Source organism: Juglans microcarpa x Juglans regia, chromosome 2D, assembly GCF_004785595.1.
Source record: "Juglans microcarpa x Juglans regia isolate MS1-56 chromosome 2D, Jm3101_v1.0, whole genome shotgun sequence".
Taxonomy (NCBI): Eukaryota; Viridiplantae; Streptophyta; class Magnoliopsida; order Fagales; family Juglandaceae; genus Juglans; species Juglans microcarpa x Juglans regia.
In genome coordinates, this window is record NC_054596.1 from 42,068,975 (window position 1) to 42,090,222 (window position 21,248).

Genomic DNA, 21,248 nt, shown 5'->3' on the forward strand with positions numbered 1-21,248 from the left:
TAGATGATGCACATCTAGAGATGAGAAAACAGAACAAATTTCGATAAGAATGGTGATCATGTGCAAGGAAATCCACTGGATTGAATCGCTCCTTCCATTCATTTCCATTTAAGCTTGCAGTGGTTAGCTTTATTTGTTCAAGAAGTTCCCATCAAAGCAGAACTAACAAAATGCCTTGAAGATTTTTCTTTAATCGTACTACAGCCTACACAGTGGAAGAACTGGAGCAACGCTTTAATTATGCAGGACTTAAAAGCATTTTTTTTTCTCAATTTTGATCCTCCAAACACCAGCAAAATAAAACTCATGCAAACGAGTAAAGTTACAATCAAACCTTACTTCCTAAACTAAAGCTTTAGGATGGTTATTGATCATTCATTTTTATTTCCTGTATGCATTTGATTGGAAAATAACATAAAGTTGACGATATGGTAAAACCTCAGCTACCATACAAAGAATCAATAAACTGATTCAAAGATGCAGAAAGTAAAACGACCTCTATAAAAATATATAAGAAGCATCGACTAAGTCTAATTTTTAGCTTTGAACAAGGATATGGGTTGGTACACTTGATAAACTCTTCCAGGGTTCACACCAGCACCCTTCAAGATTCAAGGTGGCGGTGTTCTTCTAAGCTGTGGTCTCCATGCTCTTCTACATCACCAGAAATTATATCAACGTATCATTGACCTCTCTGTCATGATCGATCTCTCCGCTCATTCTTCCAAGAATTTTTAGCAGCTTCTGCAGATGGATCACCAGAATCCCCACTGCCATCCTTTGGTTTTGAGAAGAAAGGATCCCATTCATGAGCTCCCACCTCACGCTGCCCCTCATCCAATAAAGCATATTTCCAACTGTTCTCCTCAATAAAATTTTCATCTGTTCGACCTTCAATGATGTCCCTCCTCAACTTCGTAACTTTGTCGATAATTGCTCCTACAGCAACATCAAAGGCGTCTTCAAGAGTCTCCAGTTTAGAGCGAGGATCAGCATATACCAACCTAGGAATGAGACCTATAACCTCCTCCCTCATGATCTTCACCTGCTCAGGAGAAATTTGAAGCAGCCTTTCCTCTATGCTAACATTCCTCTTACGGATATCATCCTCTGGAATGAATACAGAATACTTAGTATAGTTCTTTGGAAGATGCCAAGTATACTGCGTGTATGCTGACCCTGGATGGAAGAAGACCGGTATGCAACCAGCCAACATAGAGTCAAAAGCAGATCTTCTTGTGTATGAATCGCCCTGAGGTTGCAGGCAGAAAAGGGAGCTTTGGAACATCTGCATTATACTGCTTGGAGAATGACACTTGCTCTCTCCAAAATCACATTCTAACAACTTGCCCACCTTGGATTTCTTGCATTGATCAATGATCTGCCCTCTAATTGACTTGGGATTATCGGGACGCGGGGCACCAGCAAAAGAGAAAAGCCACTTCCTTTCCAATTTCCTCATCCGGTCCTGCCAAATGAACACATCAGCATCCTTTGCCGGATGGAAGTATGTTGGATACGGAATACCGAAATCATTAGCATTCCATGGGCTTGATTCCACCACAAGCATGGACATATTCTTTGCAGCAGGCAAAAACAGAAGCTTGTTACCCCAATTGGATTCTTCATCCGTTAGTCTCCTAAAATCCCATGTGATCCTCCCCGCAACAAGAAAATGGTCTCTGCCACCCATGATGCCCCATTCTGGCCTCTTCATAAGCCAATCAACCAGATCAAGCGAAGCTGCATCCCTCCTCGAGATATTATATCCCCAAAGATAGCGGGCAATATCAAATCCTGCATAAAAGGGTACAAAAACTGCTGCAGCAATAGAAGAGTCACGTGTCAAGCACTCATACTGCTTCATCCGATTATTGAATATCACATCAACCGCAAACTGATTCGTGGCATACCAGCCAGTATTAGAGAATACCCCTTCAACATTCTCAAGCGGTGGACCAAGCCCTGAATTAGTCGTAAACTTGCACATATTCGTCCAAAGGCTCAAACTCCTACACTCCTTTAGCATATCCTCATTAAACCGGGAAGGAAGGTCGTGAACATAGATATACCTCCCACCACAGGGATCACTCTTGTTTTCCACGGTTCTCAAGGCTCTAACAAACGGGTAATTCTCCTCCACGCGACCGGGTGTAGAGGTCAAACTGGGGTTCATTTGAGGACCATTAATTTCATGGTCAGGGATCGATTCCGGGTGGTTCTCAATTTTATGATATGGGGAAGTTTTCAAATGGGATTCACTTTGATGGGCATCGGTCACATGGTAAGGGATCGAATCGGCGTTAACAGGATTGAGTTCTAATGTCACTGGTTCATTCACAGTACTATTTCCAAGCACAACAAAATGGAAGTACAACAACAGAATCCAAAACATCGCAGACAAAGACGCCAAGAAACAAATCCGGGTATTGTTATGCTTCCCCACTCCCTTCTCCATTTGCTCCGAGGGAACATTCGACGCCGGACGGCGTCGCATTTATCTCCCAATCCCAATCAAACGATTAAGAACTACACATTGCATCAAAGTTTCAAGCAAATTCAACTCCCAAATTAAATAACTCAGCACTTAGCCTCAACCCTAGTTTTGGGTGAAAAATGAGCTCCAGAGTGGAACTGTTGGAGCTAAGCCAGCAAGGACCGGATCAAGAAAATTCTCACAGAAACTAGCGGAAATACACGAACCGATCTAGCACAGAATCGAAGCAAAATCTTAGCAAACAAATCAGTACGAATCACGAGGTATGGCCGAGTCGGTTTGATACGTCGACTCTTCTGGAGCTAAAATTGAAGAATTTAACAAGATCGAAACGGACAGACTTAAGGAAACGAAATAAAACTAAGGGAGAAAGATTCAAAAAGAAAAAGAGTGAGAGACTTACTGGGACTCGATTTGATGAGAAAGATGATGACTTTCGGAAGTAACCTTTGTTTTGAGAGATAGATGGGGAGGGAAGGAGAGTAGAAGGCTGCTGGACTATAACAACTAAGGCGACGGACGCGCAGGTTAGCGACGTGCGCTGGGAGTTTTGTCGGATGTCGGTAGCCGTTTGGATTGCGCCACGTGGACTTTGTAGGAGTTGACGCGTCGGTGTGAGGAAACTGATGATGTTTCCTTCCTGAAATTACGTTGCATGAGTTGGAAAGGGAAAACAAATAGGCTGTTGCCATTCAAGGTAGTACACGTGGAGGACGGACAGTGCATGGAGGTGAGGGATCCGACAGTGGACACCCACAAGGTTAATTCCAGCCGTTTCCAAAATGAACTTGTATGTATACACTATAATAGTTTTACCAATCATAATTTTTCTTCCTTCTAAAAAAAAAAATCATAATTTTTCTTTAAGATAGATCTAAGGATAATATTATATGACAAAAAGTAGATCACAAGATAGACTAAAATGAGATGTGCTGGCATTCTCATCACTTAAATAAGAGTAATGCTAGGTTGTCGTACAACATTGACCGTTGGACGTGGTGTCATCGAGTATAAATTCATTTTTTAATTTATTTATTTATTTTTTTATTATTTTAAAATATTTTTTTAAAAAAATTAACTATTAATACACTAATAGTTACTTTCTTAATTATTAAATAAAAAAAAAAATAAAATATATAAGATATCAAAATGAGTTGTCAAAGTAGCATTATATCTTAAATAAATATGAAAGGACTCGGTAAATACCAGAGTTTTCTGACCTCTTCAAAGTTCAAACAATACATAAACATATCAGAGTCCGCTTCTAATTAAGTTCTAATCCAATATTGGTCATAAGTCTGAAAAATGATAACAACATCCCATCCCAGATTGGAATCAAGTTTTACTTTACAAAGCATCCTTAATTCTCAAACAATCCAAAAAAAAAACTAAGGTGGCAGTGCGTTCAAAACTGATGAAGTCACCAAAGCATCAAAAGCCTGCAAAAGTAAGGATCTTTAATTCTTCAGGTCTGTGACTATTGTATATAACTGGCATGAGAGCAGCAGGATCCTTATAGTAAGGAGTTTAGCCACACCATACCTTTCAGGTCTACGTACAGACACAGGAATTAATATATGTTCCATAGGTAGTAGTAGGTGGAGCCACAAGTGGGAGATGAAACTACATCATGTGTTTGATGATTGATCTCTCATGTCTTGTTCATTTACAGTAAAAAGCGAACTATTCATAAAAAATTAATCTCAAATGTGGGTGGGGTGGGGTCCAATAATCTCAGATAACTTTCTATATAGAATAATGACTAGTAGGCCTTCGTGAGTTGGATTATTTGGAGATCATTCTCTCTTGATTATGCACTTGGACTGAGTCAGTTAGTGGTAATTAATGTGGGTTGGGTGAGGAGAACAGGCCAACTGCCTGTTCTAAGACTAATCTCATCATTTTTTTTTTACTCTGATCACCCTCTCTGAGCTGAATCTTAAATCTTAAATTTAAGTACCATTCGGAATCATCGACCTTTTAGATCATTTTGTGTCTTTGTGATAAATATATGTATGTATGGTGAGACTCAACTTTCATCATGTTCTCATCAAATTTGGACTAAAACCAAATCATTGAGTAAATTACATGTATTGGTTTCAATTTGTATTATTTTAGAGAAGAAATCGTAAATGTTGATGACTTATAATGGCAATTTTCAAATTCCATTCAAGTAGAAGGGAAACTTTTTTCACCTACAATAATGTGGAGCTTAACAAAACTTCACCAATAATTTAAAAAACCTCTAGTTTTAGTGGTTAATCAGGTCAATCATATCTCTAGAAAAGAATGAAGGATGCCAATCCAATGTGATGAATAGAGCTTTCACTACAAGAAAAATGTCTTTTTGCAATGCCACTTTTCATCACAAAAAGTGGCTAAAATCGCCGCAACAAGTTTTTTTCGACAATTATTGCTTCGTTGCACGTTAGTTGCCATTGTTTATTCACTTTTGCTCTAATGCAATCAACGTCTGAAATCGTCGCAATAACTATCTTTTTTGGGCCATTTTTTTAGTTGCAAATAGTGGTTAAAATCGCAATACTGCAAAGTCTACATTGATCGAGTTAATTGGAGGCTTAGTGTTTCCTATGTACTAAAAGTGGTCAGGCAAATGCCATGCCTTTATGCACATATAGAAGTGTCATTACAAAAAGCATCTTCCACTGAATTAACTTGATTCCTATATTTTCTTTTTCTCTCTTCTCTCTTTGATTACTTTTTTATTTTTTGAATAGAAAGTTCGACCTTTTATATCACCTAAAGCTCAAGGAGCTAACCCACTAGTTTAGAATGATTTTGCCTCATAATTATGCTCTCTGTATGGTATCTTTTATGCTCTCTGTTTGTCCACAATCATATGCGCAATCAGCACTATTTTAGTCAAACTTTTGTTTCTTTAGGGAAGTGTGAATATGCTGATAATCATTGAGAGGAAAAAAAAAAAAAAAAAAAAAAAAAACCCTTTTAGAACAGCCAATTAGAATCAGCACCCTAGCCGTCCATCGTGACAAGCTCAACAGGTCCGGCTGAAAATGTCAGCACCCAAGCCGTCCATCGTGACAAGTTCAACACAGGTCCGGCTGAAAATGAAGCCTTCTGCCTCAGATCGAGTAACTTCAATAATATTATTGTTTAACTTAAACAACTCATATATTTTGGCTATTAGTGATGAAGCAGTTCTTGTGTATGCCATGGATTTATGTACTTATTTATTTCCTTGAGCACAAAAACACACGAGTGTTTGCCACTTTGCATCACAGATAGACAAATTAGGCTACAGTATCATTGATAAACGACCAAAAAAGGTCTTTATTCTTCTTTCACAATTCAATTTCTGTACCTTGAACTCATCATGCCGAAGAAAAAAAACAAATATTTTCACTAATGTGGGCTGCAAGATTTAGAGCCTAATCAGGGTTTTTTCCCCCTTTTTTTGGGTTATTGAAGTGTCCTCTATTTTATTGCTACATTATACGCAAAGATGGCCATAAAATTAGCAGAAAAAAGAAGTTTTTGTACTGGAGATGCTACCTGCCAACCACCCTGTGTTGTGAAGCTCTTTTCTGCCTGGGAGTTGGGCATCAAACATTTAAGAGGTTGTGAGAGTGGGCAGCCACTAACATGTTTTAAGTCGATACAAACATTATTTGTGGGATTGCTGTATTGATGTTTGTAACTTGTGGTGATAGTTTGTCAAGGAATAAGAGAACTCTTGGACTTGGTATTACATCTGCATGTGGGAAAGGGACGTGTGCATATTTGCGTTTCGGCACGTAGGACCTGAATGTTCTCTCAATGACATCAGTCTTCAATTATATATAAAACAATAAGATTTGAGCAAATGAAAGGAGAAGGAAAAAAGAGGAGGGTCGAAGAAACGATTAAATTGTGTTTCGAATCCCCAAGTTTTATAGCAAAGAAATCAACAAAAACAGAGAGAAAATTACACATAAAAACCTTAAACAAAGCCCGAGTCCGACACCCAATATGTTGTTCTCTTGGCACACTCTCTTCTTGTTTGTTTGAGATCCTCTATCCAACTTGACGTCTCCAATAAACAAGCTGACTCCAGGATCTCTCAATTTCACTTCACTCCCATGCAAAATGGAGTTGTTTATGCCTTGAATATTGTTGTTTATGTAGATGTTAATGCAGCAACAATCATGGGACTCACCTCTGGTGTCACTACTGGGCATGAACATTGCTGCCCCAATGTTCCTTCCCTTTAAGTTGACACGCTCAAAGGAGCCATGCATGGCTTCTGGAGCCATAAAGTTTGATCGATCTATGGCCTATCGGTAGTTTGAGATTTGCATTTCCTTCTTCTGGGTTTGAAATGAAACTTCTGCAGGACTAATTTTTCCTCTTTTATCCTCTACGATTCCTTACTTGTATTATGAGCAAAGGTCTTTCCTCCAACTAGAAGGAAAGCCAATTCCCACTAACAGTTTGTGCCACAAGCTTAGGATTTTCTTTATGTTTCTCTCTTGCTTTTTCTTTTTTATTTTTTTCCATTTTTTCAGTCTCCCCACCCCCCGGGCTCCCATCACCGTTAGTTGATTAAGGTCAGAATGTTGTCACAAAAAGAAAACCCATCATTGAAACTATTCTACCTTGACCATTACTCACTGATCTTTTTCCTAGTCGAGAACAAGTAATTGTCAAGTAGTCTTTGAATATGGACAAGCAATACTTATCCTCTCATGGAATGACATGTTATTAAATTCTCATTAACTTTAATGACATTCCATCCTATGATAGTTATGAGAATGGAAGTACCACATCATCCATACTCCAGAGTAATAATTTTCCATTGATGATAGATAGTCCACAAATTTAACTCTAGCATATGCGATCAACTAATCAATTGGTTGAGGAAAATAAAAAGAATGCATCAACAGAACTAGAAATAATGCTTCCATCCATGTTGCAAACACAACAATATGTAATTAACACGATGAAATGGCAATTCACCTTTATCATAGTCGACAAATAGACAGAAAATAAGTCCAAAGATCATTTTCTTATAAGCAAAAGAAGCACTCTTCACATAGATTTTTCATTTTCATATGAGTATTGCTACAGCTACAAATGAATTATACAAAACAATCCTACAAACTGACATGGTTTCATATGATCTGTTACATCTACTTTATAATAAAAATAACTTTACAATTTGACGAACCACATCAAACTACATCAATCTGTGGAATTGCTTTTGTATAATCCCTTTGTGGTTAGAGTATTTTTCTTTTCTTATTGTAAGCAAAAGAGGGAAAAAGAAACAGACAACCAAAGTCTATTGTACCTTCTCTTTATGAAGGAGTTCTAGAATTTGATTATATGAAAACTCTTGTAGTACATGCCATGTGTAGAGATGAAGTATCTTGACTTTTATTAATCATAATTTTTATCGAACACGGATGTGAATTCTACATCCTGAATAAAAGATACAGCAGTCATTCACTCAAAAATCTATTTCAATTTGCTAAAAGAAATTGAAGGCATTACAGGCCTGTCTCAATGTCTTCAACCAGACGAACTAAAAACATTTAGCATAGAAACCCATAGAACCTCATGGCCATGCATCAGGAGAGACTTTTTCACTGACCGTAGAGCCAAATTGGGGGCCACCCTTACGATACTGTATAAGGTACTCAACAGGGTATCCTTTCAGCTTACGAGGCACAGTCCCAAGATCATTGAAAGTCAAAGCTGTAGATCCAATCATAGAAATCAAGAGATAATAGAATAAGGCAACCAAAAGGGAAGACTATTTAACTTATCAGAAAAAAAGGGGGAAGACTATTTAACCAAAAAAAAAAAGAGAGATCATAAGACAACAAGCATGAAAAGAAGAATGAAAGGTCATGAGATAACATTTATTTGAACTCACCATTCTCTGACACGACTGTATCTGCAGTTAATGCAAGGATCTGATCCAAGTTGAAAATTTCAGGATTGGGTAATGGAAAGGGAACTTTGTTAAGAAGTATTTCTCGTGGCATTGCAAGAGCCTGAAAACATTTATTCACATAAAGTAATTTAGAAAGTTGGCATATAAAACACATGGTAAACCCACTCCTGCATCTAATAAGACCAAATAACAAGCACACAATCAGAAACAGAAACATTTCCTATGCCTCAAAATATATGACAGCACATCTATTCTTGCATGAAGGAAGAAAAGAGAGATTTCTTCACCACAGTCAGGGAAGGCAATCACAGTTTTATAGCGCAGCGCTGTTTGAATGGTCGAGGCCGCTATATCGCGGACCCGCGGTGGTGGAATATGGTGGCAGTGGTAGGAGGAACTTTATATTTGTTCCTGATGAGGAGGCTAGAGGGTGGAAAAGGATGGCGGAGGCTCTGTGGGAATTTATTCACGACGGGAGGATCACTTACAGTGATGGAGCAATGAAGATACCACAGGCAGCAAAGGTCTAGCCGCAACCTCACTCCTATAGGGAGGCGCTGATGGTGGAGAAACCCCATGAATTTCGAAAAGGGGACAAAGGCATGGAAGGGCAGAGAGGTGTTGCTACTAGGAAGGGTAACGGACATGGCTTTGACAGAGATTTTCGTCCAATACAGTGGCAAGGTGGCGGTGGCAGACCTGCAGGTGGTGTGGCAGAGGGGGAAGTCCTTAGTACACTGCTGGACGTGAAGGCTCAGTTGAGCACTTTATAGAATAGGGTGGATTGGCTTATAAGGGAGGAAGTGGGCTTGGAAAAAAGTGGGCCTTGTGTGGGTTTGAGTGTGGGATCAGATCAGCATAACAAGGGCCTAGGCCCGTTAGCTCAGGGCCCCATTCAATTGGGCCTGAGCCCATTAGCTCAAGGCCTCATCCAGTGGGGAAAAAGGGGAAACCTCAACTGCTGTAAGGCCCCAGTTAGTTGGGCTTGAGCCTGTTAGCTCAAGGCCTCAGCTCGTCAGGCTTCTTCCCATTTGGAGGATTTGTAAGGGGGGTGACCATTGACCCACCACCAATAGAAACCCCGCAACCTTGTCGGAGAAACCATCAGGTGCACCGCAACCAGCTGTGGGACCATCGACGGTGGTGGAACTGTTGGCATCGTTGCGAAAAGGGAAAACAGAGGAGATCCCGCCACTGACAGTCGCATTCCCGATTTATTGTGGCCAAAAAAGGCGTATAAATACCCTGGAAGCACCACTTTCTCAGGCAGAGGCCCTGCATCAACTTGAGGAGCATCTCGAGTTACTATCGGAAGGAGAGGGCGAGATAAGGATGGATTTCACTGAGGATAGTGTCAAGGATGTTGTAAAGGGGTATCTCAAATGCTCAACCCCATCGGTGGTAATGATGTGGTGATGGTTCCTGAAACACAAATAACAACTCCAACCTCTGGCAACAATGTGGGTACTGTGGTCGAATGGGAGGGCAGAAATCTTTCTTTTTTTTTTTTTTTTTTTTTTTTTTGGGGGGGGGGGGGGGGGGGGAGGAATGGGGGATGCCATCGAATTTGCAGTGGGATTCTAGAGAAGGGGAGTCCATTCCCCTGAATTGTATGTTACCAAACGAGTTCAATGTGTCTGAGTGGGTGCTCTGAAAGGTAAATGAAATTCAACAATGTGTGGGAATGGAGTGTGTGGGTTTTGAGGAATAATTTATGGCTCTTCTCACTGCCATAAAGGGGTGGGTCACTCTATGTCTAAGAAATCTAGGACTAAGAAACAGCGGGAGCTTAAGAGACTTAAATGGTCGTTGAACTATGAGGGCAGCTCAAGCCGTAATAGATCCAAAGGGAAGGGGATTGTATCTCCTTTATGAAGCCAAAAATTGTGTCTTGGAACATTCGTGGGTTGAATGAGGCAAATAAGCGTCTTTCATAAAAAACTTGCTTCGGGAATGGAGGGCGGACATAGCATGTTTACAAAAAACCAAGCTGAAATTGGTGTCTAGGAAAATAGTGCAAAGTGATTGAAGTTGTCCTTATGCAGATTGGGTCTATCTGGCATCGAATGGGGCTTTGGGTGGAATTTTACTAATGTCGAATAGAAGGGTGGTGGAGAAAATGGAGGATTTTGTAGGGGAGTACACTATGGCCTATTCCTTTAAAACTATGGAAGATAATTTTTTGTGGGCTTTTGCAGGTATATATGGGCCAAATGTTGACAGTATCAGAAGACTATTATGGGAAGAACTTGTTGGAATACATAGCTGGTAGGACCTCCCCCGGTGCATAGGTGGATATTTTGTCATAAGGTTCCATAGTGAAAGATTCGGAGACAGTCGGTTGTGCCCAGCCATGACAGAATTTACAGCATGTATTTTTTACTTGAATATGGTGGATCTTCCTCTCATAGGGGACCCCTTTACTTGGTCTAATAATCAGATGTGGTCTCTACTGGATAGATTCCTAACCTCGCCAGATTGGGAAATGCATTACCCAAAGGTGTGTTGAAGAGGTTGCCTTACCTTTGCTCAGATCATTTTCCCATCTTGTTGGATGGATGGTGGTGGTATCCAAGGCGGGCGCCAATATTTTAAGTTCGAAAACATGTGGCTTAAAAGTGAAGGCTTTGTGAACAGGGTAAAACAATGGTTGTCATCTTATCAGTTTCATGGTATCCCTCCTACATACTTACAGGCAAACTAAAAGCTTTAAAGAATGATTTAAAGCTTTGGAACTCTCAATCATTTGGAGACATAGGGGAGCGAAAGAAAACTATGGTGGAGGAGCTACAAGACTTCGAGAGGATACTTGAGGATAGAGTCCTCTCCCTAGAAGAATTATCGCGAAAGGCAGAGCTGGCTTCAGAGTTGGAGAGAGTAATTTCTCTAGAGGAGATCTTTTGGTATCAGAAGCCAAGAGCATTACGGTTAAAAGAAGGGGACCGAAGCACAAAATTTTTCCACATAGTGGCTAATTCTCATAGGAGAAATAGTACCATTGAAATGCTGAATATCAATGGTATAGACAGCATGGAGGCTCCTATGATTTGGGATCACGTGGCAAATTTCTTTGAATAGTTGTTTACAAAACGAGAGGGGTGGAGGCCAAAGCTTGATGGACTCGGTTTTGACTATTGAGCCACAGACAACGTCTTGGTTGGATAGATCTTTTGAGAAAGTGGAGGTTTATGGTGTAGTAAAAAGAATGGTTAAAGACAAAGCACCAAGTCTAGACGGCTTTTCGATGGGATTTTTCCAAACCTATTGGGAGGTAGTGAAAGAGGATATAATGAACGTGTTTCAGGAATTGTTCTTGGCTGGGAAGTTCGAAAAAAGTCTAAATGCTACTTTTATTGCATTGATCCCGAAGAGGATTGAAGCATCATAGGTGAAAGATTATAGGCCCATTAGCCTCATTAATTGGGTGTACAAAATTATCTCCAAGGTGCTCGCAAACAGGTTAGGGGAGGCCTTGGGTAAGATAATTACGAAACCAAGTCGACAAATCTTGGATTCAGTCCTTATAGCCAATGCAGATTAAAATCTGGTATCGCAGGAATTATATGTAAGCTAGATATGGAAAAAACATGCAATTATGTAAACTGGGAGTTCCTTCTTTATTTGTTGGAGAAATGTAGTTTTGGGGAGAGATGGTGTACATGGATCAGATGGTGCATCTCAACGGCAAGGTTCTCAGTTTTGATTAATGGCAGCTTAGCTAGTTTCTTCAGCAGTTCTCGTGACCTAAGATAAGGAGATCTGTTGTCCCCACTTCTCTTTGTTATCATCATGGAGGCCCTTAGTAGGATGCTATCAGCCATGGTTAGAAATAGTTTTGTGGCTAGATTTTTGGTAGGTGATCCTAATCGAGGAACATGTTATTTTAGATTGGTGTTGTATGTGTAAGAAATCTGGCGAGACAGTGGATCATCTCTTGCTACATTGCGAGATAGCGAGAGCCTTGTGGATTGAAGTGTTCAGCCGAGTAGAGTTAAATTGGGTAATTCTTGCCACAGTGGTTGAGTTATTAGCCAGCTGGACACTTCCGGGAGGTGTTCTACAAATCAAAACCGTGTGGAAGATGGTAACGATCAGACATTTAAAGATAAGAAGCGGACACTAGAGGAGCTTCGATCTTTATTTTTCCGTACTTTATTTCTATGGGCCATAGCTATAGACTTTAATGGCCTAAATTTACATGATTCTCTTGTTCCCACTACTGCGACCTAGATAGGTCTTATCTTTTGTATATCATCTTGTGTACTTGGACTATGCCTATCCTTATTAATAATATCGTTTACTTATAAAAAAATACATATATGACAGCAAAAAAGGTTAATCATGGCTGATTGGCAAATAGCACCCCTGAAAGTCTTACTAAGCAACAACTGCCAGACAGAGATAAAAACTGCACAAAAATTTTAGTTAACACTGATGATTTCAAACAAGTCTCAGCCTTGTATATTTTCATAATTAGGGTCACAAGAAGGAAAATCTGGACTGCCACTGGATATCAGGTATATGTCTTCTAAGGAAAACAGTGTTGCCTCTTTGTTACAAGTGAAATCCCAAGCAGAAAATAAATTTTGGTACACGTCTTGTAGATTTTTGGCAATGTCATCTGCCAGCACAATGGAAGCAGTCTTTACCCAGGAAGTAGATGATCAAAGAGATTCCTAGCTTACAGAAAAAAGAAAAAAAAAAAAAAAGAAAAAAAAAAGAAGATAAATTTAACGATTTTTTTTTATAAGTAAGAAGTTTTATTAATCCACGTAAATAGGCAATGCCCGAGTACAGAGGAAAATTTAACGAAATTATTGAATTTTAGAAAAAGTGTTTATACCAATAATTAAGAAGGATTACTTGCTCAGGGAAAAAAAAAAAAAAAAAAAAAAAAAAAAAAAAAAAAAAAAACAAAAACAAAAACCAAAAAACAAAAAAACAAAAAACAGAGCAAAAGAAGGGTTACTTGTACATCATGATACGTCAAGATGTTCAGCACAAACTTTTCATGTTTGATAAATCAATCACTTACAGATATTCTGAATAAGGGTTGCTAAAGGCCAACAAGCCCACACATTTAAAGCAACAGAAACTAAAAATGAGCTAATCAGTGTCACTGAACAACAGCATTCAAAAGATTCATTTCCAATAGCCCTAATATATTGGCATTTATCCATGTACCTTTGCAAGAGGGAAAGGAACTTTGACATAGTGAGGCCATTCCCGAATCATGTTGTACATAAGTTCTGCCTACAGCGTGCCAAAATCTCGGTAAAAATCAGATCATACCAATGCAACAGCCAGAACAATTTCTTTTATTAATAAAACTTTATTTTACCTATAAAAAAAGCCAGAACAATGAGAAAGAGAATTTTACCAATTCATGTGTAGTAAAGACATCGGGCCCACCAAGCTCATAAACTTTTCCCATGCTCGTGCCATCATCTTTCAAGGCCGCAACAATTGCACCAGCAACATCAACAACATATACAGGTTGGATTCTGCAAAAAAGGATTGCCAGGAAAATGTCGATAAAAAAATTTAAAAATAATACACAGCCGCCATTAGTGGTAATGATAAGTTTTAAACTTCAACTAAAATAATTCATCACCAGATTGCAAATGACAGATTCAAGACATACTTGGTAGATCCATCCCCAATGAGTGGAAGGAAGCCATATTTTTTTACAAAGTGTGCCCACTGATTCAAAATCCTATCCTCAGTACCAATCATTGCAGCAGGTCTCATAATTGTGGCCTGTAGAGGAACTGCATGTCAGAAATTCTTAGACATGTAGCATGCCACATCCATTATTATCCACGTGGCATGCCATGTGAGCATATTTCCGTTCAATTTGTCAACAAAAGTCTATCAAACCCAAGGAATAAATATAAATGTGTAAAACCCAGACACTGTTTTAATACTTAACCTTAAATAATACTTGAGTAGTAGGAAAGCCCTAATTTTGGTGTTCTCTTCCGGTCAAACATTCTCTCGGATCTTTTTCTCTCTCTCTTTCAACTATCTCTGCAAGTAATATTATAGATATAGATTCTACAACCAACTACCACCTTTAAACCACAAATACATTAAATTTTTGCTTGCAGTTGATATAAATTCAACTCAGAAATTACCTTGTCAAACTTTTTTGCAATGATCATCAGGTATTATATTTCTTAAATATACGATAACCATAAAATATTATTAGAATCAGGAGAGAGAGAGAGTGAGTGAGTGATAAGAAGTTTTGCAAGGACTTTAAGCTCATAAGCACATTGAAAAAGAGAGCACATTACAAAGATGGACGGCATGAAAAATGTTATAATCTTGTAAAGATGCATGAATGAATGCTCAAATATTATATTTGGGCTATGACATTGAATTTGAAGTAAGCAGCTTGCTCCCAGGCCCCTTCTCCTCTGAACCCAATACAATTGATATACTACTATGCCTCACCGCCAACCCACCTTGAGAATTAAAAGTGCAATATAAAGATGAAGCCCATTCTGTGCTTAGCTTGCCCAACACGTAGGTTTATCAGTTACTATTGCTCTGGTTTACAAGAACTTTCATAAAACTCTTGATCATTAATAAAGTTTTAACTTGTTAAAAAATAAGTTTTACCTCTGGTAATTCCCTCAAAACAGCTTCCTCTGCTGCAGCTTTAGCTTTTAGCAATCTAGATGGAGAAGATGGAGATGCCCCTAAGCAAGAAACTTGAATGAATCTCATGATACCACCATGTTCTTTGGCAATCTGCACAAGTTAATATGGATGAGAAAGAAAAGGACAGAAAATCTATCTATGTCCCGCAGAAAAACGAAATATCATCAAACACCCAATCTGCAAAAATTCTCTAACAAATCCACTATTCAGGTACACACAGAAATAAGCATCGTGCATACTCTTTTTTCCTGAACATGGGTGCCACGTGCCCCAGCAATGGAGGGGCTTTTGGCTGATAATTTAACTGCTAATGCAATCTTCAACCCAGTTTCTGAATTTAATTTCCACTTTCTACTAATTGCAAACAGAGCATCACTTTTAGAGCATATTATAGGCACTAATCCAGATCCTATCACTAATAATTAGTCCCTATGATCTGGAAAGGAAACTCAGTATTGCTACTGATCTGAAAAAAATTACTCTTATAGAGGAGATTTCATGGCGACAAAAGTCTAGGGCTCTTTAGTTGAAGGAAGGAGACAAGTGCACCAAATTCTTTCATAGAGTTGCTAATTCTCATAGAAGAAATAATGCAATTGAGGTGCTCCACTCAGATGGTAGTGTTCTTATGGATCATTCAACTATTAAGGATCACATTGTCCTTTTTTATGAAAAGCTTCTTACAGAGCAGTTTTCTTGGAGACCCAAAGTTGATGGGCTTGTGTTTGATTCGATTGACCAGCCCAGTGCAGTTTGGTTGGAAAGAATGTTTGAAGAGGAGGAGGTGCTTAATGTAATAAGAGGTATAAACAAAGATAAAGCGCGGGGACCCGACGGCTTTTCCATGGCATTTTTTCAGGCATGTTGGGACATCGTCAGGGAGGATATCATGAAGGTTTTTCTGGAATTTCACTCTTTTATGAAATTTGAGAAAAGCCTTAATATTACGTCCATTGTGCTTATCCTAAAAAAGTTGGGTCCATAGAGGTGAAGGACTTTCAACCCATCAGTTTTGTTAGTGGTGTGTACAAGATTATCTCAAAGGTGGTCGCTAACCGTTTGAGTTTGGTTATGGGGAAGATCATCACAAAATCTCAAAATTCCTTTGTCAAGGGTAGACAAATCCTTGACTCTGTTCTCATTGCTAATGAATGCTTGGAGAGTAGAATTAGAGACAGAGTTCCAGGCATCCTTTGCAAATTGGATATGGAGAAGGCTTTTGACCATGTCAATTGGGATTTTTTTATATATATCCTCGGTAGGCATGGTTTTGGGGGAAAATGGTGTGAGTGGATGAAGTATTGCATTTCTTCAGCTAGATTTTCAATTTTGGTTAATGGCATTCCAGCTGATTTTTTTAACAGCTCAAGGGGATTGATACAAGGGGATCCTTTGTCCCCCTTTCTCTTTGTTTTAGTTATGGATGTGTTAAGTAGAATGTTGAAGGCGGCGGTGATAGGAGTTTTATCTCGGGCTTCTCGGTGGGTAGTTTCGTCCATGGCAGCATTAATGTCACTCACTTACTCTTTGCGGATGATACCTTGATCCTGTGTGAGCCAAATTCTGATTAGATCCGTTCTTTGAGGGTGCTTTTGTTATGTTTTGAAGCTGTATTTGGATTAAAAGTCAATTTGTCCAAATATGAAATGGTCCCCGTAGGTTTGGTCAATAATCTTGGGGATGTGGCTGATATATTGGGATGTCAGGTGTCTTTTTTGCCTATGAAATATCTAGGTCTTCCCTTGGGGGCACCTTTTAAATCTAAGGCAATTTGGGATGGGGTTTTAGAGAAAATTGAAAGTAGGATGGCTGGCTGGAAAAGGATCTACTTGTCCAAAGGTGGTAGAATCACCTTAATCAAGAGTACTTTATCAAATATCCCAATTTATTTCCTATCTTTATTCCCTTTGCCTGCAAGAGTGGCTAATAGAATAGAAAGGATATTCCGTGACTTCTTGTAGGGTGGATTGGAGGATGAAAAGAAATTCCACTTGCTTAAGTGGGATTAGATTTGCTCTCCTTTATATTCAGGAGGTTTGGGGATTAGAAGGCTGAAAACTTTCAATAAGGCACTTTTAGGGAAATGGTTGTGGTGGTATCATCAAGAAGGGGATGCTCTTTGGAGAATTGTTATTGGTGCCAAATATGGGAGTATTTGGGAAGATTGGTGCTCAAATGAGGTTAAAGGGGCATATGGAGTGGGAGTGTAGAAATTCATTTGCAATGGATGGGGAAAGTTCTTCAGAAATTTCAGATTTGAAGTGGGTAGGGGTAATCGGATGAGTTTTTGGCATGATTTATGGTGTGGAGACGTGGCCTTGAAGATTGCTTTCCCTTCCCTCTTTAGAATTGCTTCGGATAAAGGCGCTTCTGTAGCTGATTGCATGAGAAACACCGCTGGTCTTATTCAGTGGTCAGTAAGTTTTATTAGAGATGACCAAGATTGGGAGGTGGGGGCTATCACTGATTTTTACAGCTTGCTCTATACCTTAAATTTAAAATCTGGAGGGGAGGATAGATTAATCTGGAATCAGCTTGGTAGTAAGAAATTTTTGGTTAGATCTTTGTACAAAGTCTTCGTGCCACATTCTTCTAGTGATTTTTTCCCTAGGAAGAATATTTGGAGATGCAAGTGCCTCTCAGGTTCGATTCTTCGGGTGGTTGGCTGCTCATGGGAAAATACTTACTATTGATAAGCTGAGAAAGCGTAGAATCATTGTAATGGATTGGTGCTTTATGTGCAAAAGGTGTGAAGAATTGGTGGATCACCCTCTTCTTCATTGTGATGTGTCGAGGTCTTTGTGGGATGAGGTCTTTGTCAAGTATAGCATTTCTTGGGTGATGCCTAAGAGTGTAGGAATCTTTTGGCCTGTTGGAGAGGGATTCAAGGAAATCGTCAAATAGCGGCTATTTGGAAGATGATTCCTCTTTGTCTTATGTGGTGTATTTGGAATGAGAGGAATAGATGTTGTTTTGATAATAGAGAACACTCGGTGGATGGGATTAGGGCTTTCTTTTTGCATAGTTTGTTGCTTGGGGCTTCAGTTATTGTAATGGATGGATTTTGTTCCAATGACTTTCGTGCTGTTTTTCAGCTTTAGTTTGTAATTAGGTGTTTTCTCTTATATACTTCCTGTATACTTGGGCTATGCCTAATTACGTGGTTTTTTTAATAAATTTCTTACTTATAAAAATAACAATAATTAGTCCCTATGAAGCTGCACAAACATAAATGACACTCAAATTACTCGTAATTTATCCTGAAATTCTTGTGAAGAGGTGTTGACATGTTAAAGCATCAAAGAAAACCAATATCACAACCCCCTCTTTCTTGTTGGGTTTGCTCCTTTGGAGTCCCACACCGGTGGGTGAAAAGTAAGGAGCAGGCCTCAAGGCCTATAAATAGGGTGCTTGGCCTTTTAGTTAATTACACCAAGTCATAAGCTTAATTAGTAACTTGTGACTCTAAGAAAAGTCCTCTATTAGCCTTTTCTTGTAAAAAGGAAAGAGGTGAGAGTTAAAGTTTTGCTAGTTTGAAGACAAGGAACAGTGGTGGAGCTGAAGATTTTCTTTTTAAATACTTTATTGCTTTGGTTTTCTGCTATTGTTTTAGTTGGGGATAATATTCATGACTTCTTGTCTTTAGTTAATCACTCTTAGAATGTATTTAGGTGATCTGCGGTATACTTCCTGTGTACACGGCTTAGGCCTTTTTCATTAATAAAATTTATCTCTTACTTATAAAAAAAAAAAAAAAAAAAGTTTTGCTAGTGGGGAAGCTTCGTGGGTGTCATTTGGGGTGAGGAGAAAAATTGTGTGATTGTAATAATTTTTCACAGTGTATTTTCTTCTCTGAGTCTGGTGGTTTTTCTCCTGTTTTTGGAAGTTTCCACGTAAATTCTTGTGTTGTTATTATTTATCTGTTTTTCTTCATATTTCACCAAAAAGTGGATCCTAAGGGTGAATTTGGGAGGTCCAAATTCCTAACATTTCTCTGGGGGAAGAGCCAACTTTTCTTTTTTCTCTTTGTTTCACTCTTCTCAACCACAGTACACAGCTAGTAGTTAAATCATACCTTTATTTCCTTTATTTTGGATTTGGTTCAACTACTTAACTCACCAAGAAGTAGTAAAATCATATCCTTAGTAAAAGGTAGGCCCAGTTTAAGAAGGCTACATTCTTCAAGCATATTCTAGAATATCCCAGATTACGCATTTTCTCTTTCTTGTTACTGATGCTCCATTATCAAACCCATTTTTTCTATAACCAGCAGCTATTCCTTTCACTTGGCTTATTGGCCTGATATCAACACCTTCTACTGATTATGGAAGCTAGTGTGGCCAATGAGAGCAATAGTTTTAGGAGTGCATAGGAGCTATAAAATAAAGACAGCATATGTGCAGGAACCTACTTTTGCAAGTTGTTCAGCCATGGAATAGTTCACTTCCTCAAAGCTAAAGTTTCTTGTCTCGTACTCCCTTCCTGTCAACAAGGTAGTTACTCTATTATAAGTTCATTCACAACCTCCAAGATTGAGAGAACTTTAACAGAAAGCTACATCACATAAAACCAAACACGAAAATATTCTACCAATCAGATTGAGAACAACATTAGCCTTCGCCATTACAGCCTTGATGGAATTTTCATCCCTTGGGTTGTATTTCATTGGAACAATCTGAGTAAGTGAACAACAAGATAAACAAGATATGTAGTAGATTGAGTATATGAATGCTCAACAGCATAATTTGAACTTTGAAAAAGAGTAAAAGAGTAAACTTTGAAAAAAATACTATAAGCATAAAATATAAAACTTATGAAAACATTATCAATTACTCTACCTGTCCCAAATCACCCATCAACTTGAGGTGGCGGTGGGAATCCTCAGAACCTCGGAAAGGAACTAATACTTGAGATCCCACTTTAGCTGAATGAAAAGTGAAGTGTCAGTACAAACCACTGAACGCACCATTCTCACTCACTCACACAAGTGCTTGCATGTCTTTTTTTAATAATCATTTTCAGGAAAACTCAAATTAGAAATGTGCCCAAATATAAGAAAATTTCTACAGCGAAAACACGCACAAGCAAGTTCTACGCATTCTATATACTAAAAGCAATAGTACACTCAACTCACCAAGTTGTTGCACAACATAGCGACCAAGGAAGCCTGTAGCTCCAAAGACCGTAGCAACAAGGCCACTGCAAAACGCAGCATTCTTCTTTTCAAAATTATATAAGCAATCACATTAAGAGAAGTATGAGCCAATTCATTCACTGCGTTATCTAATCAAGCATTGTTTCAAACCAATACCAAAAAATGAATGAAAGTTTTTTGTTTCTATTTGTCGTTACAAAACAAATGCTTATGCTTTGTTTCTGAGATATATCAGGAAATAGAAAACGAACACACATTGGTGAAATTCTCTCTCTCTCTCTCTCTCTCTCTCTCTCTCTCTCTCTCTCTCTCTCTCTCTCCCCCTCCTCAGTTCGAAAATAAAGAGGGGCTAGAGAGAGAGAGAAAGAGAGAGAACTCATTTCAGACATTCTACATTTCTCAGAATCACAACCACGATTTTCTCTCATTTTCCGAACAACCAAGTAAATTCGACGATAACTATGTACCTAACGGATGATCTTCCACCTGTGCCCTTGCGAATGAGGTGCCCCACACCCTTATTGGCCAAACTAGATCCGTAGCACGGATGATCAGCTCCATTACCTTCAAAGCAATCATTAACACCCAAGTTTGATCTCAAAACTTACGATCATAAAAAATCCAGAGAAAATTCAAGGAAATGGTGTGCGATTTTTACAGTGGTCGTAGACAGGGTAGATGGTCTTTAGGGACAAGTTTGAAGGCGAAGAGGTCTTGAGGGATTGGTGCCCTAAACGCCTCGAAATAGCCTGCATCGCTTGCTTCCTCAGCTACAAAGCCACAGCGAGAGCGCGAGAGAGAGATTGATGCTCAGTCAGAGGTGGAGGAGGAGGAGGAGGAGGAGGAGAGGCAGAGAGCGGAGATGGTCGAAAGTGCTAACATGCACAAGGTGTGTAGTTTGATTTGGGTCCCTGAGGCCCCGAGGGTGAACACGGGCTGCACTGGGCTGGACGGCCCAGTAGGCCGGCTTTTAATGGGCTCTTGTTACTTTTTCGGGTTTTCTTTTC

General features: G+C 39.0%; 2 protein-coding genes across 3 annotated transcripts; both read right to left on the reverse strand.

The window, feature by feature from the left end:
* Nucleotides 1-361: 361 nt before the first annotated feature.
* On the reverse strand, nucleotides 362-3,057 carry LOC121249841 (xyloglucan galactosyltransferase MUR3). 2 transcript variants are annotated; one of them, XM_041148656.1, is made up of 2 exons: nucleotides 2,901-3,057; nucleotides 362-2,707 (listed from the first exon to the last, which is right to left on the reverse strand). In XM_041148656.1, the coding sequence occupies exon 2, from the start codon at nucleotides 2,495-2,497 to the stop codon at nucleotides 698-700; it is 1,800 nt and encodes a 599-aa protein (XP_041004590.1). In that variant the 5' UTR covers nucleotides 2,498-2,707; nucleotides 2,901-3,057; the 3' UTR covers nucleotides 362-697. The 2 variants fall into 2 exon arrangements, with proteins under 2 accessions (XP_041004590.1, XP_041004589.1); XM_041148655.1 differs by having other exon boundaries at nucleotides 362-2,799; nucleotides 2,901-3,047.
* A 4,730-nt stretch (nucleotides 3,058-7,787) lies between these two features.
* Nucleotides 7,788-21,187, reverse strand: LOC121250370 (NADH dehydrogenase [ubiquinone] 1 alpha subcomplex subunit 9, mitochondrial). Its single transcript, XM_041149486.1, has 12 exons — nucleotides 20,900-21,187; nucleotides 20,709-20,805; nucleotides 20,221-20,285; nucleotides 19,925-20,010; nucleotides 19,677-19,761; nucleotides 19,498-19,568; nucleotides 15,045-15,176; nucleotides 14,062-14,177; nucleotides 13,798-13,921; nucleotides 13,602-13,670; nucleotides 8,397-8,517; nucleotides 7,788-8,215 (listed from the first exon to the last, which is right to left on the reverse strand). Exons 1-12 carry the CDS (start codon nucleotides 20,994-20,996, stop codon nucleotides 8,076-8,078), a joined length of 1,203 nt encoding a protein of 400 aa, XP_041005420.1. The 5' UTR covers nucleotides 20,997-21,187; the 3' UTR covers nucleotides 7,788-8,075.
* Nucleotides 21,188-21,248: the final 61 nt, after the last annotated feature.

Excerpts from the sequence above, each read along its gene's own strand:
- LOC121249841 (XM_041148656.1), bottom strand. The coding sequence starts at position 2,497 with ATGCGACGCCGTCCGGCGTCGAATGTTCCCTCGGAGCAAATGGAGAAG.
- LOC121250370 (XM_041149486.1), bottom strand. The coding sequence starts at position 20,996 with ATGCAGGCTATTTCGAGGCGTTTAGGGCACCAATCCCTCAAGACCTCT. Across the intron at positions 20,286-20,708 it reads GGTGGAAGATCATCCGTTAG|TGGCCTTGTTGCTACGGTCT; the intron begins GTACATAGTTAT and ends TGCGTTTTGCAG. Across the intron at positions 14,178-15,044 it reads TTTTGAGGGAATTACCAGAG|GCCACAATTATGAGACCTGC; the intron begins GTAAAACTTATT and ends GTTCCTCTACAG.